We start from the raw sequence: 14,636 nt of genomic DNA on the forward strand, positions 1-14,636 counted from the left end.
ATCACCGTCAGGGAATGTTTAGAGTAAAACTTCTCATGTGCTGGAAGGATCTCTGAGGGGTGTTGGCTTACTGACCGAAGAGGGCGAGATGGGATGTATCGCTTGAAGACCATCTTGATGGAGATGGGTGCCAGTCCATTAGTAGCTCTGAAAGCCAACACCAAGGACTTAAACTTGACACGAACACCTATATGGAGCCAATGAAAAAAGAGAAAGAAAGAAAGAAGTGCATAACATGGGAGCATTTGAATACCAGAAATGCTACTGCATTTTGAAACATCTGAACCAGTTTGACAGCACAAGCTGGTAGTCCTATATGTAGTTTTAGTTGACAAGGACCTGGACTAGAACCTGGGTTGCATACTCAGTCAAATAAGGTCCGATCTTCCTGATTTTATACCAGGTGAATGTACAAAATGTACAAAACTGGCGTGACGGGGCGAGCCAAGTCGTGGCAAACTTAGTTCCACCCAACTCACCAGCCCTCACAAAGCAGATTACACCACCCCAATTTATCGAAGGGTAGGGGTTCCCTTAACAATCTCTAATAATTGAGGAGACTGTGGTATACTGCAAGGTGTTTTTATTATACAAAACAATAATAATCAGAAGATACTCGCAAAAGGAAAATCGCACAAGACTAACTGACCCAACCCACCACATCAAATGGGACACACTGCAAACACCACAAGAACAAGTTCACAGCACTCCAACCACGAGCATGATTATTCACCGCAGTAGGTTAATCCGTGCAACACACTTCCTTGCAGGGGTCTCTAAAAGAACTAGCTGGGTCTGGGCCAATTATAAAATAAAACAAAAAGGAAACATAGAAAAAAGCATGTAATTAGAGACAGACTAAGCCTCGCCGTGTGGAGGGCGTCACAGAATAATAAGTAACTAAAAACACAATATGTACCGAATAAGGAATCCAGCACCTTTTAAAACCCAGCACTTCCCACAAGCCCGCGTAACTGCCGAATGCAATTTATAAAACACAAACACAAAATAAAACACAGGCTGAGAAAACAGTGGGTCGCTCGCAATTCCTAAATCACTGGGGCTACCGCAACTGGACCAGCACTCGGTAGTTTCACATCGGCTACCCCCATACCTTCTTCTCGTCCGCCTCCACAGTTCATCCGTAAGGAAATCCTAGTGGCTAAAACTGTCTATGAACTTGAGCGAGTTCTCCAAATGATTCCCCAATCTCAACTGTGTAAAAGCGACAAGGTAGTCGATATCAAACCATGAGCATGTGTACTTGTGGCGGCCGCCATCTTGAAATACCCTACAAGGGCGGAGTTTCCCCATGTCAGCCACCACCTGCCCTCCTACACTGGGAGATTTTTACCCATTGCCCTTACTTTCCTGGCAGACCTGTGAATGATCTAAGCTGTACAGCATTGTCATGGTGGATGGTTGGATTTGCAGGAAGGACAAGAAGCTTAAAGAGATTCAGATGGTGATGGTGATGTCTCAAACAGGCTGCAATGTCGACAAGGTCTGAGTAGATCACACGGTATCATCAGAAGGGTAGGTCAAGTAAAGCTGGATGTCACTAGTGTAGAAGTGGCAAGATAAGTCGTGTCACAGGATGATTGGCCTTAGAGATGTGATATACTGTATATAGAGAAATCAAGGGGACCAAGGATTGAACCTTGGGGGTGATTAACTGTTATGGGAATGATTTGATTGATAGATGAAAGTCAAACTGTCTCATAACAGTCCTCGTGATGCCAAACTGAGAAGGTCAACAGGAGGATTTATTGATTTACCGTGTTGAAGGTTGCAGAGAAATCTAGCAGGAATAAAACAGATGACCAAGATGTAGCTCTCAGAGGATCTACAACCTCCACAAGAGCAATTTCAGGCGAGTGTCCAACTCAGAAGCCAGATTGGTGAGGGTCCAGGAGGTTGTTCTGCATGAGTAAGTCAAAGACCTGAATGAAGTTAGTACATTCAAGAGTTTTAGACAGAAATTAAAGGAAAGAAACTGGCCAATAATTTTCGTTTTGAAATGGTATAAGTTGGGTGTTTTTAGCAGCCCAGTTGCATGAATCTACTTGAATGTAAAGATGTTAGTGTAGGAAAGAAGGGGGGAAGTGGATCAAGGGTAGAGGTAGTAGGTCTAAAAGTGAGAAGCTTGGAGACATCAGAGATGGTGAGGCGGGTGAATGAGGGGAGAAGGAAGTTGTGTATGTGTTGAGTGCAGAGAGCCAGCTGCCAATAGCATAGCATTCAGAGTGGCAGGTGGAGCGGCAGTTATAGGGTGAGGAAGGTGTTGAAAGTAAAGAATAATTTGTGTGGGGATGAATGTTTGTATACATGTCGTGATCTTATCATGGTAGTTTGTGGTTTTCGCAGCAGTGACGGAGGCAGAAGTGACTGGTACTCAGTCAGATCCCTGGGTTGTCTTGTCATTGTCATTTCCTTTCAGCAGAAAGCATGCTGGTCTGGAGCAGCGGTAAGGACAGAGTAGAGTATATCAGGGGTTCCATTAACATCAAGTGAAGTAGGGATGTGCATCTCCATCACTGAGGCTGATGCTATACACATCTCCATGCATTGGCGACAATCTGATACATTAAAGATATAGATGAAGGAACTACTATTGCTATATGATATGATTCACCCCTATTGCGATGCAGTGCGATTTGATGCAATTTGATTCAACGCAATGTAATTCGACATGATACAATGTTATGAAAAACAATATGAAGCTATACAATTCAATGTGGTAAATTTACTAAATGTAGTATCATTGGTCCAAAATTATTGGTCACATTTATAAATAATAAAGGCATTGGGTTTCTACTAATAGTTATATATTAATACATAGGATTTTACCATTGCAAAGTTAGAAACAATGCATCCTGAGTTCATCCTAAATTGTATCCAGTACATACTTTTTTAATTAGGGAAATCGCATCATGAACTTGTATACCGGTGCACCGATGCGAGTCGATGAATCTTACCATCCATAAAGTGAAGAGAACTCCTCAGGAGAGGAAAGAGCAGATGGAACAGAGGCAGTGAAGCAGGTGTGGGAGAGAAGAGCAAAGATCAGGAGGGTGAGAAAGAGGCCTGTGGTTTTGCTGAAGTGTGTGTTCAGGTCCCCAGAATAATACGTGATGAACCATCATCAATGATGCCAGACAACTGCATATCCGGCTCTTTGACAAAGTTTCCTAGTCAACCTGGTGGCCACTAAATAGCAACAATATCCAGTTTGACAGGGTTAGTAATAGTAACCGCATGGTACACAAATGGAGAGTAACTACAAGGAGTAAAGAGAGGAGTATATTTCCAGGTCTTGGAAATGAGCAAACCTGTCCCCCCACCCCACCCAGTAAAACGGGGAGTGTGGGAAAAAGGGCAGATAGGGAGGGCATCATCTCAGGGCAGATAGGGAGGGCATCATCTCAGGGCAGATAGGGAGGGCATCATCTCAGGGCAGATAGGGAGGGCATCATCTCAGGGCAGATAGGGAGGGCATCATCTCAGGGCAGATAGGGAGGGCATCATCTCAGGGCACATAGGGAGGGCATCATCTCAGGGCACATAGGGAGGGCATCATCTCAGGGCACATAGGGAGGGCATCATCTCAGGGCACATAGGGAGGGCATCATCTCAGGGCAGATAGGGAGGGCATCATCTCAGGGCAGATCCAGGGCATGAAGTGCCGAGTGCACTGGAGGGCAGGGAAGTCAGCCGTGTTGACGGCAGACTGGCTGTTCCACAAGCCAGTGTGATGGGAAGTGACACCAGTGGTCAGCAGAACACTGCATAGATTTCGAGGACTGTGGTTCTGCTTGCAAAGAGAGCTGAGGGTAGAAAATGGGAATGTATTGGAAGAGAAGACAAAGATGACAAAGAACTTCAGTTTAATGCACTGTATATAAATATATTAAAATACAGTGATTTCACCTTTAACTGTGTATTACTTGCTGTTTTTTTTGCTACATATCATTTACATGTTCATATATATTTCCAGCTGTTTGCTGTAAATAACACAAAAAATTTTATACAAACCTTTTACTTATATTATAGCTTGTTTTCTGACTATTACTGCTAAATGTCCCCCTCTTTTTATTTTTCTGGATCATATCTTAGAATATTTGTTTACATTTAGTTTAAATGAAACGTGCTACAATTCAATTCCGTAATTTGCATTTTTTTCTGACCACCAATTGTTAGCAAGAAGAGCTGCCCATAGACTAATACTTGAGTATTACTATTACTCACTATTTATTTGAAATATGGAATGTAGTGTTTAGTGTTAGATTACAGTGTTACAATTAGATTACATGCCTATTACTGCTTAAACAGAAATGTTCTGAGGCTGATTTTTAGGTGAAATTGTCTGAAGCTAGAATATTAAAAATAGAAAAAAATAGGTTAATTGTAACTGTAAACTGTTTACAATATGTTTAAACAAAGAGGTGGATTAATTACTTGATTTGTTTGTTCATTAAAAAAACAACTGCAATATAACTGAAAGTCTATTTTGTAACTGGAAAATATTGTTGTGTGTGAAATTAAGATTCATAAGGATACCATATTTAAATCATTATTTACTGCATCGTTAAATGTGCCTGAGGATAAGGGTTATCCTGCCAGCTGACTGAGAAACTACATTTAAAAAAAATATATTATTTCATGAATCTATGTGTTCTTAATTATTTTTTATTTAAGAAATACTGACACACTTGCAATTGCAATCGCTGAAATCTGGTAATTTAAGGTCATCATAGGGGGCGATTAGCTGCCGGAATAAAAATAAAGGCTGGGAGGGCCGTGGCAGAGCATGTGAGAGAGAGGCTGGAAGATTATACTGAGATAGATGCACAGAAACAGGTCAGCCAATCACAATTCAGGGAGGAAAATAGAGCCGGTGAGCGGAGCTGGTGAGAGAGGGAGACTGGCTGTGACTGAGAAGGAAAGGGAGAAACGCGGGACCACGTAGGACGGAAAGGAGACCAGTACAGGTCAACGGCCCCGCATGGATACAAACATGAGAGGTGCTGCAGGAAGTGAATCTCAACCCATTCATACTGAATCCAGCACAACGTCAGTCCTGCACTCTGTCAACCTTCTGATGTTATTTTGATCTTCATCACTAAAGTTCTGCGAGCCGAAAGGAGGAGAATTGTCTCGTGGACTGGAGCAGCCTGCCAAGCTGACAGAGGAACAGGCAGCAGTGATGAGAACGGCCAGGAAAGCAAATGTTGAAGTGCCCGCCTTTGTCCGGCAGCTGGTGAAGGGGACGGAGAAGATGGTCTCTTCTCTCTTCAAAGGGGGCAGGGAGGGGGCAGATGAGGGGGAGGTGGCGGAGGAGGGGGCCATACCCAGTCCTTACCTGGACCAGCCAATACTGGAGAAACACAACGAGCAAGGATGGGCCAAATGGGGCATCAAGTTTGCTCTGTCCAGTGTGCAGGGCTGGCGCGCCCAGATGGAGGATGCCCACACCTGCGTGCCTGAAATGGAGGGTGACCTTGATTCCTGGGGCTTCTTTGCAGTGTATGATGGGCATGCTGGCAGCACTGTGGCACAGTATTGCTCTAGGAACCTGCTGGACCACATTCGGGCTACAGGTGATATTGCTGTCTGTTGTTCTTGCATGAGATTAAAGAGGCCAGCGTTAAACAATCAGTAAATCATTTGATGAAAAGAACATCCCATAAAACTGACTGTGAATGAATTAATTAATCTGCAGTAGCTGACTTGTTTCAGGAATCGTCTAATATGAATATGGTGAGAGAAAAAAATGGGGAAAAAACGTTTATTTAGTCTTGTTTTTTGTTTACTTGGAAAAAATATATATTAGACAGAAATTTATGGCTAAGATGAAGGCGACAGCTGAAAAGCTAAAGCAACCACATACCAATGCTGTTAGCCTCTGAACACGTACTGCTGAAAACTCAGCAATATATCTTGTCATTCAACAAGCAAAAACAACAATATCAGCAAGATACAATGACTATGACTGTACTTGTATCTTTGGTCGGCAATCATTCATAAAATGAATAATCATTCATAAAAAATGCATGCAATATGCAGAGACTATCAATGTGATTGTAATAAGTGATGCATAGTATTGTGTGTTGCTTTCATCCAGGAGCCATTAAGCCAGTGGAAGACAAGGACCACGTGAGACGCGGAATCCGAGATGCCTTCCTGAGCATTGACCAGCACCTGCACACTATGGCTAGGAGGCAGGGCTGGGAACGTGGAGGTTCTACTGTTGTGGCTGCCATGCTCTCTCCGTACCACATTTACCTGGCTAACTGCGGAGACTCGCGCGCCGTGCTCTGCCGTGACGGCCAGCTCTGCCTGTACACTGAGGATCACAAGCCCTTCAACCCACGCGAGATGGAACGCATCCAGAACGCTGGGGGAACCGTCAGCCTGCAGCGCATCAACGGCTCGCTGGCGGTCTCCCGCGCGCTGGGCGACTTCAACTACAAGGAAACAGAATGGCGGACGCCAACAGAACAGATGGTATCACCCGAGCCGGATATATATGAGGTGGAGCGCTCAGCGGCTGACGAGTTCCTGCTGCTGGCTTGTGACGGGGTGTGGGACATAATCAGCAGTGAGGAGCTCTGCTCCTTTGTGCGAAACCGCCTGGAGGTCTGCGCAGATTTAAGCGAGGTCTGCACACAGGTTGTTGACCTCTGCCTCTATAAGGTAAGTACGTTGCAAATGCAAATAAAATGAGATCTACAACACAGCGTTTATATAAGAGAATTATTATTGTAGAAGAGTTTACAGTGATTAATAATAAAAATGTAAATTAAACAAATGTCCATCTTCCAAACACTTCTCAAATACAGATTTACAGACTTGAGCTTATCTCAGGTGCCACAGGACACCAGGCAGTGGTTCACCCTTAACGGGATGCCAGTCTATCAGAGGGCTCACACATGCTCACATCCAGCGTCAAACTGAGCAACGCAGGGACACCCGTTCACCTAATTGCATGTCTTTGGAAAGTGGGGGCACGTCTTCACAATGCAGAGAGAAGGTGCAAACTACTCACACACAGCCTTAGCAGGTGGGGGGTTCAAACCCCCAATCATGAAGGTGGCCGGTGGCACTACTCTGTCACCCGTGAAGCGAACTGTGCTGCAAAGATTTTATACAATGCAGATTACGCAGGACAACGGCCATCAGATATCCACCTCAAATTAGATGCTAAGTGTACCCAACGTGGTCACAATGGCACATTCAATGCACACTCTTTGAAATGTTCATTACTATTGGTTTTAAGTCTATATACACAAGCTTTTGCAATTAAAATGAATAGTTGGAAAGTTCAATTGAATTATTGATCTAATTATTGACAATATAAATAATAGATAATACACCATTTCTAGTTAGTCTCTGAAGTAGCCTAGGATAGTCTTGCACGACTGTTGTAGTGCCTACCTGGAATAAGCTATTTTCATCTTAAAGCAGCACTGTATTTACCACCTTTCTTTGAGTTATGTAACATCCAAGCATAATTTAATATGTCATTTAAGGGGCTTTCACAGAATTTAGCTGCAGGCTTACAGCTAGTATTTTAAGCGATGCTTAATACAGTCGCTACCGCATGTAAATGAATGCACTGTAGCGTTCACTGCTAAATAAATCAGACGTTTTCTTTAAACGGTTTACTAATCGTTGCTGTTGGCCACAGCCACGCCTTACAAATATGTGCCCTGCTAATTCCAACGGGACCGCACACCGAGAGAGCGAAAGCCTGCAAAACACCCCCTTAAATAGCTTCTCTCGGTGGACCTGGAATAGCCTTTCATTTCCTGCGGCCTACGCTGCAAGCGCGGCGTAAACAGCCATGGCATCCATGGGAAAACTTACAGCTATCATATGTAAGTGAACGTAACAGGTAATTGTCGTTGGCATCATTCTGTTTCAGTCTAGTTTTACTGTAGTATTGGGTTGCCTGAGAAATGGCTAGTAAACATTATATAGATTTAAGCTGAATTGCTTCATCTGGGGAATCAAAATGAGCATATTGTGATGCATTACATAATGGGTGGTTAGATAACACACACTTCTAGCTGGTAGTTTGAGTTGACCAGGTGTTCAGCTGTCAGGACATCTGCTCGTTTATATTCGCAGCAGGGCTGGACTGGCCATCTGGCATACTGGGCATTCTCCCGGTGGGCTGACGGGCATGTGGGCAAGCAAAATTAATCGCAGGGCACCTCTGTTGGCAAAATTCGTCCTGGGCTGAGTTTTAATTCCAGTCCAGTGCTGATTCACAGCATACTGCGTACAAATTGTGTACGGTGTCCTTGTGTGCTCTGAAAGTATTACTATTATTATTATTAATATGAAAGTATTAAAATGTATTATTATTATTACTATTTGATCAATAAAACAGAGCAGAAATTACATGATTTTCACATGCTTTTCTTAGATTTTTTTTTTCATTTTAATTGATTATTCTCCTACTTGGCCAGCCAGAGGTGTGGGTCATGGGGTCCAGCCACAGCTGTTCTGTTCTGTGTGGAGTTAACATATTCTCCTTGTGTTCACATGGATTCACTCAGTCCAGAGACAGAATATAGGTGATTCCGTGTTGTTAAAGTACAGGCTCCAGGCTAATCATGATCCTACAACTGATGAGTTTGCATTAAAAATGGGTGTTTAATTTATTATCCCTTTAACAGATTTTTCAGTTTAGCCAAAACTTGCCAAAGCACGTACATACTTGCCTGGATTATAATCACATTGTTGGCACAATGAGGATGAAAATTTAATTAAATAATTAGGTAGAACTTTACCACAGTTGCAGGCTTTTATCTGTTTTCTGCATTTGTGGTAGATCCTTTGCAATAAGTCATCAGATGGATTATACTGATGAATCCTCCCCCCACCCCCGTGCCCAACAGGGGAGCCTTGATAACATCACAGTCATCCTCATCTGCTTCCCTGGCGCTCCCCAAGTTTCACGTGAAGCACTACAGAGGGAAGCGGAGCTGGAGAATCTGATTGAGACCAAAGTGGCAGGTATGGGACAGGTAGTAAACTCACAATCCAAACTAGTTATTGATCACTGCACATATTAAGCTGGTAGTTTAACTAGTAACTGTCAATAAAGTTAAACAAGTTATACAGTTCAATGCAGCTGCTATTTCTTCTTCTGTCACACATATCTGAACATTTATTTTTGTGGCCTTGATTTATAAAAGTGCACATGCTATCCTTTATTTCTGAGGCCTTTAAAATGAATCTGTGGTTCTATTTACAGTTTTATTCATGTTGTTGTCTAATAAATAGTTTCATTTTTTCTATCCCACTGTCTTCCAAACAGACATCTTTGAAGACCAGAGAGCAAGTGACATGGAGCCTGACTTGCTGTACGTGTTGAATTGTCTGTCATCAGCAGCCATTCCTGGTCTACCACCAGGGGGCGACATCACCAGCAAGTGAGTGTCTGGGGAGTGAGGGTTAGCATAACACTAAACATTAAACGCCACTTCAACTGACCACTCAATCGTAAATAACACTATCCTGGGTACATAAGTTATGTAGTGATTATTTCCCATTGGAGCAATGATATTTAAAATGACCTTCTCATCACAATGATGGTATTTCATTACTCTCTTCCTACATTCTGTCTAATATGGCTAACACAGTTCAATAATGACAGACTATTTTTTGCAAAATATCCTCCAGCACACTCTCATTCCATACACAGTCGGTAAATTTTATAGTGCGCATGTGACCACATTTCAAACTCACAGGAATCCCCTTTTTAAATATAACACATTCATGGTGTACTACAGGTATGCAAGACAAGGTAAGACTTGTTTTGAGCAGGTCAGCAAGCAGAACAACATGACACAAGGATTGTAGGGGACTTCTTTGGGTACAGGATTGCAGTTTTAAAAATGGTGATTGAGAAAGAACAAACAAAAGACATTTAACACAATGGAAAACTCACTTTCAGTTTAAACATACAGAAAAGTTTACATTGCATTAAAAGACAATCAGCTTCATAGTATTGACTCATTAGCTTTAATAGAATGTCAATAACTTTTTAAAAGGTTTTCATTTTACGTTTTATGTCTAAAGCATATTATTTTGCAATACTTCAGATGTTATTAAAAGTAGGACTTCATGAACACTATACATTTTCTTTGCAAATCACCTAAGGAAACAGGCAATATTTGAAGTAAAAATTACTTTGCATATGTTTATTATTTCACATACAAAAAGATTTTTGCAATATATATGCACCATCTGCATTAAAAACACTGCCATAAATAAAACTCCAGCATGAGGATAGTTCATAGTCCAAAATGTTATTTGGAACCATCTTGTTGTGAAGATAATTTCTGGAAAAGTAAAACAAAATGTTCCAAATGTTGTATGTATAATATTTTATTTCAGAAGAAACTGCATTATATCTGCCTACTACAAGCAAAAAGAAGCAAGCAGATCTGATGCAGTAAGTGGCCTAAACTTTAATTTTAATTTAGAAACATGAATGTGAATGTAAATTTTGGAAAATGCTACTACAAATAATAATTATAAACCTTTATAATGTAAAAAATGTAGATGTAATGCAAAAATACTCATAGGCTGCCCTATGTATGAGTATACATGTTTCAAATATGCCACACATTAGCATGCTTTTAATTCATTATTAAGTGTGTAGCTGTGCATGTCATCAGACTCTTTTTTTTTAGTCCCATCTTTCTAATTCAGTGCAAAAATTAGGCTGGCTATGTCACAGGATGTGACGCATGATACAGGCTGTGCGGTGCTGCAATATGAATCACACATTCAGAATTCAACTTGAATTCTAAATGATAGTCAGTGCATTAATCAAACTAATTTTCCTGTCCATTTTCAGGATATTGATGCCTCTGGAATTCTACATTGATGCCACCTTTGAGAAACTACCTGCCAACTGAACAAACAAATAATCTATAAGAAAAAGATAATGACATGGTTGTGAGTCAACCTGACAACCACAATAATACAATTACAGTGTGTATCATAAATAACTCTCATCAAAAGTATAATTAATTGAGCAACTTTTCTATATCCAGTAGTTACAAGACTCAGTCTTCTGGAATAAATTGATGTCAGAATATATTTGTAAGAAAATTAAGCAACAGAACATTAGGATTTACGTATCATATGAAGCAATAATACAGTGAACCTAAATCTATTGTGCTTTCACTATAAATTAATGCACCTATGACACACATAATGAAATGTACTTATAAAACAGGTAAAACAATAACTTTCAGGGAAGAATAAATAAGTGTACACAGAGGGACCCTAATGTGCATCAAACACAAAGTTTGCCAACTGGGATATCAGATTAGTTCTACATTACTAGTAAAAACAAGAGACAGAGCCTCATTTGCCTGGCATCCAGTCATTGTCAGCAATTTGATTTGTACAGGTACTTGCCTTATTAACCTCTTTTGTGGAATATGGTGTAAGTATTCAATCAATATATATTGTTGCAAACGAAATATATGCACCATATGTATAAGAATAAGATACCAAATGCCATAATTTCACAAAGGCAAAATAAATCGTAGGATAAAGGCAGCTTCATGTTAGAATGCAGACTGACACATACATAAATATTTTTAAAGGAATACTTCTTACATGCCAGTCTCCCATCCTTTCTTTGTGTACATGTTTGTGTTCACCTTTAAAATTTGTTGTTTTCTATATTATGTATGAATTAAGCATGTAGCACATTGTGACTGTTTGGTAATGAACTATAGTTGGTTCTAAGAAAATAAACTTGTTCATTTTATTTATATAGAAATTATAGTCTTTTTTATCACAAGGTATTTTGAAATCTAGAGCTGAACCAGTATTTTAAGTACCTTCAATTTTATTTGTCATCTTTCAACTTAAAATTAGAACCTGAGAAAACAAATTAAAATTTGCACTTAGTTCGTAGATAGAGGCGTTGATCTATGTCTGTTTTTGTACTTTCTGTGTTGTCCTTGCACTCATGCACTTTGTTTTCGTGCTGCCATGAAGGGGCAGATTTTCCCACTTCTGATCCACCAATTTCCCATGGCCACAACTGTGCACAACAACCTGCACCACAACTCAGAAGCCCTTACAGCTATTATCAAAAGTCAGAGCTCAGCATTGTTGCTCCTTTGAGTTCCCAGCCTTAGATTCCTAGATTGACTTTGGTTTCCTGATTTTGTTCCTGTACTAGACCTCATTTCCCAATTTTGCCCATTAGTTCTGGTGAATGTTTTCTGGTTCCTTACCCTCAGTTTTTCTACACCCTAATTCATCTATTCTCTATCTCGTCTGCAATCTCCATCTTTACTGTTTACTCTTTGACAATCTTCATGTATAATGTGCACAATATTTATGTTTTCATCCTATTGTGTAATCGCTCACATCCTATCCCGGTTCTACCAAGGTTTCATTTATTAAGATATGTTAAACAGAACAATTAAATGAAATATAAATAAAATATATATGGTATGTTTTCAATAAACATTTTTTTCTGTGGAGTTCTTTTGTTTCATAATCGGTATGTTTTATCCAAAACAACGAAAATGTCAATGAGTAGCTAAGTGTCACTAGCAAAAGAGGCTTGTAAGACCTAAACGTGCTGTTGTAATGCAGGGTTGCCAGCTTGTGTAAGCAGGCTGGAGTGATTTCGTGCAGCTAATCGTGCAGCTAATTTTAGGTTTATAACAGCAAATAGATTTGCTGTAAGATTGCTTGCGTGAGTCTGAAAGCGTGAGTGTCACGCCAGATGCGTGGGAGTTGGCAACCCTGGTAACGTAATGTAACAATAATACTTAACATAACCATATACATTTGGGCCGGGAAAATATTAATACTGTTAAACTGCATTTCTTGAATTAGATGTTCAGATAGATAGTACTGTGTCGAAATACTGCTAATAGCTGTTTGAATAGTTTGAATAGCACCATCTTGCCGGTAAATGTGGCATTTCCTGGGAATCGAGGTCATGTTAAATTCCGGTAAATTCCGCTTAACCCAAGGAAACCGTCTTGGTTTGCGTAACTTCCGTTTCTGTCTGGCTTGTGGATGGTTTGCAACATTTATTTCGACTTGTTTAACTGGCGAATAATTAATTTCACACGATTTTCCCTGGACTGTGTGAGGAAACGGCTTTTGAAACGCTCCGAATTTATTTTTCTTTTAAATTAATTTATTTAATATTTATTCACGGACAGAACACAATATCGATAAAAAATAATGTTTTTTCTATCTGTCTAGAAAGCGCCCTAGCTAAAGGACTTACAGCACACGAAGTAATATTTACATGGACTTGTATCTGTGTCATAAAAGTCGTCATAACCCCAAACTAGGTCATTACACGCCGCAGACGACAGAATGTTTAACCTGGAAATAAGCTTGCCGGGATGTCTTTGAATTCTCCTCCAAACCTATTATTTTAACAATCGATGAGATCAGGTTTAAAACCCGTTGGCCAAACTTATTTTATTTTCACTGACGTTTTAGTGTATTTGGCGTAAATCTAAAAAACGGTTTACTAACGTTATAACGTTAGTATTTATATGACAGAATGTATATACAAGCTTGTTTGGGTGTCAAAACTGATTGATTATATGTCAACTGGAACTTTGTGTGGTGGACAAAAGGTTTTAACTCGGACGATCGAGAAGTCATTCAAATGGGAGTCGAATCAAGAATAATCGATGGCGCACGTGGTGCATAGAGATTAATGCGAAAGTCTTAAATGAATAAGCAAAGAATAGTAAGGCAAAGGGTGAATGGCATTATACAAAACACACTGCACTCAGGAAAACAAATAGAAAATTGGATAGTGTTTTTCTAATTTTGATTCAAGAAATCTGGAATGCAAACTGCTGCATAAACTGTGCCCTGGTTTCCTGTGCATGACTATTTTCACCACACTTTTATAAGACACTGTCTTTTTTTACACCCAAATGTTTGGTGTTCAGCCAGTGTGTGGCTCAGCAAGGCAGGACACTGTGTCCGTGATTGAAAGGTCACCACTTCAACCCCTGTGGTCGGCAGAGTGGTTTTACCTTTGCCAGCTTAACCCCAATTGCTCTAAGGACTGGCAGTCCATGCTTCATTCATCCACATTCTGCACTGCTTACAGAGAACAGAGTCACGGTGACCCTCGAACGGTCCGACTTGGCACGCATAAAAACACAAGTCTTTTAACAGGTTTTAAACTGTGGGTGGAAACCCAGACAGACACTGTGAGGATATAGAGTTATGTACTGCACCACTGTGTGCCCTGCATGGTAATCAGGAAAAATATCTGTATATTTTAAGTAACATTAAGTATGCCTGTGATCAAAAGATGGTTTGATCCATCCTCGGCATAATAGTCACAGGTTCATGGGTCCCTGAACAAGGCCGGTAGCCCCCGGCTCCAGGGATGATGCCAGCTGACCTTGTAACAGTGGGTATTATGAATATTAGCAAGTGGGTCATGTTTATTTGTACACATTGCAAGAGTTTAACGGCCTCAGTGTAAAAATGCATTAAGTGCAGACAGGGTAATTCATGTACTTTTTGCATTGACATTTTTTCCAAAGCAAAGTAAGGTCACAGAGCAGTATCACCCAGTGGTCCTGTACCAG

General features: G+C 40.5%; 1 protein-coding gene across 2 annotated transcripts; it reads left to right on the plus strand.

Annotated features, from left to right (window-relative positions):
• The first annotated feature begins 4,876 nt into the window (after nucleotides 1-4,876).
• ppm1nb (protein phosphatase, Mg2+/Mn2+ dependent, 1Nb (putative)) lies at nucleotides 4,877-11,806 on the plus strand. 2 transcript variants are annotated; one of them, XM_023834021.2, is made up of 6 exons: nucleotides 4,877-5,600; nucleotides 6,125-6,696; nucleotides 8,910-9,027; nucleotides 9,332-9,446; nucleotides 10,417-10,471; nucleotides 10,880-11,806. In XM_023834021.2, the coding sequence occupies exons 1-6, from the start codon at nucleotides 5,207-5,209 to the stop codon at nucleotides 10,907-10,909; spliced, it is 1,284 nt and encodes a 427-aa protein (XP_023689789.1). In that variant the 5' UTR covers nucleotides 4,877-5,206; the 3' UTR covers nucleotides 10,910-11,806. The 2 variants fall into 2 exon arrangements, with proteins under 2 accessions (XP_023689789.1, XP_023689788.1); XM_023834020.2 differs by having other exon boundaries at nucleotides 4,883-5,600; nucleotides 10,414-10,471.
• The last annotated feature ends 2,830 nt before the right edge of the window (nucleotides 11,807-14,636 follow it).

Source organism: Paramormyrops kingsleyae, chromosome 18 (genome assembly GCF_048594095.1).
Source record: "Paramormyrops kingsleyae isolate MSU_618 chromosome 18, PKINGS_0.4, whole genome shotgun sequence".
Classification (NCBI taxonomy): domain Eukaryota; kingdom Metazoa; phylum Chordata; class Actinopteri; order Osteoglossiformes; family Mormyridae; genus Paramormyrops; species Paramormyrops kingsleyae.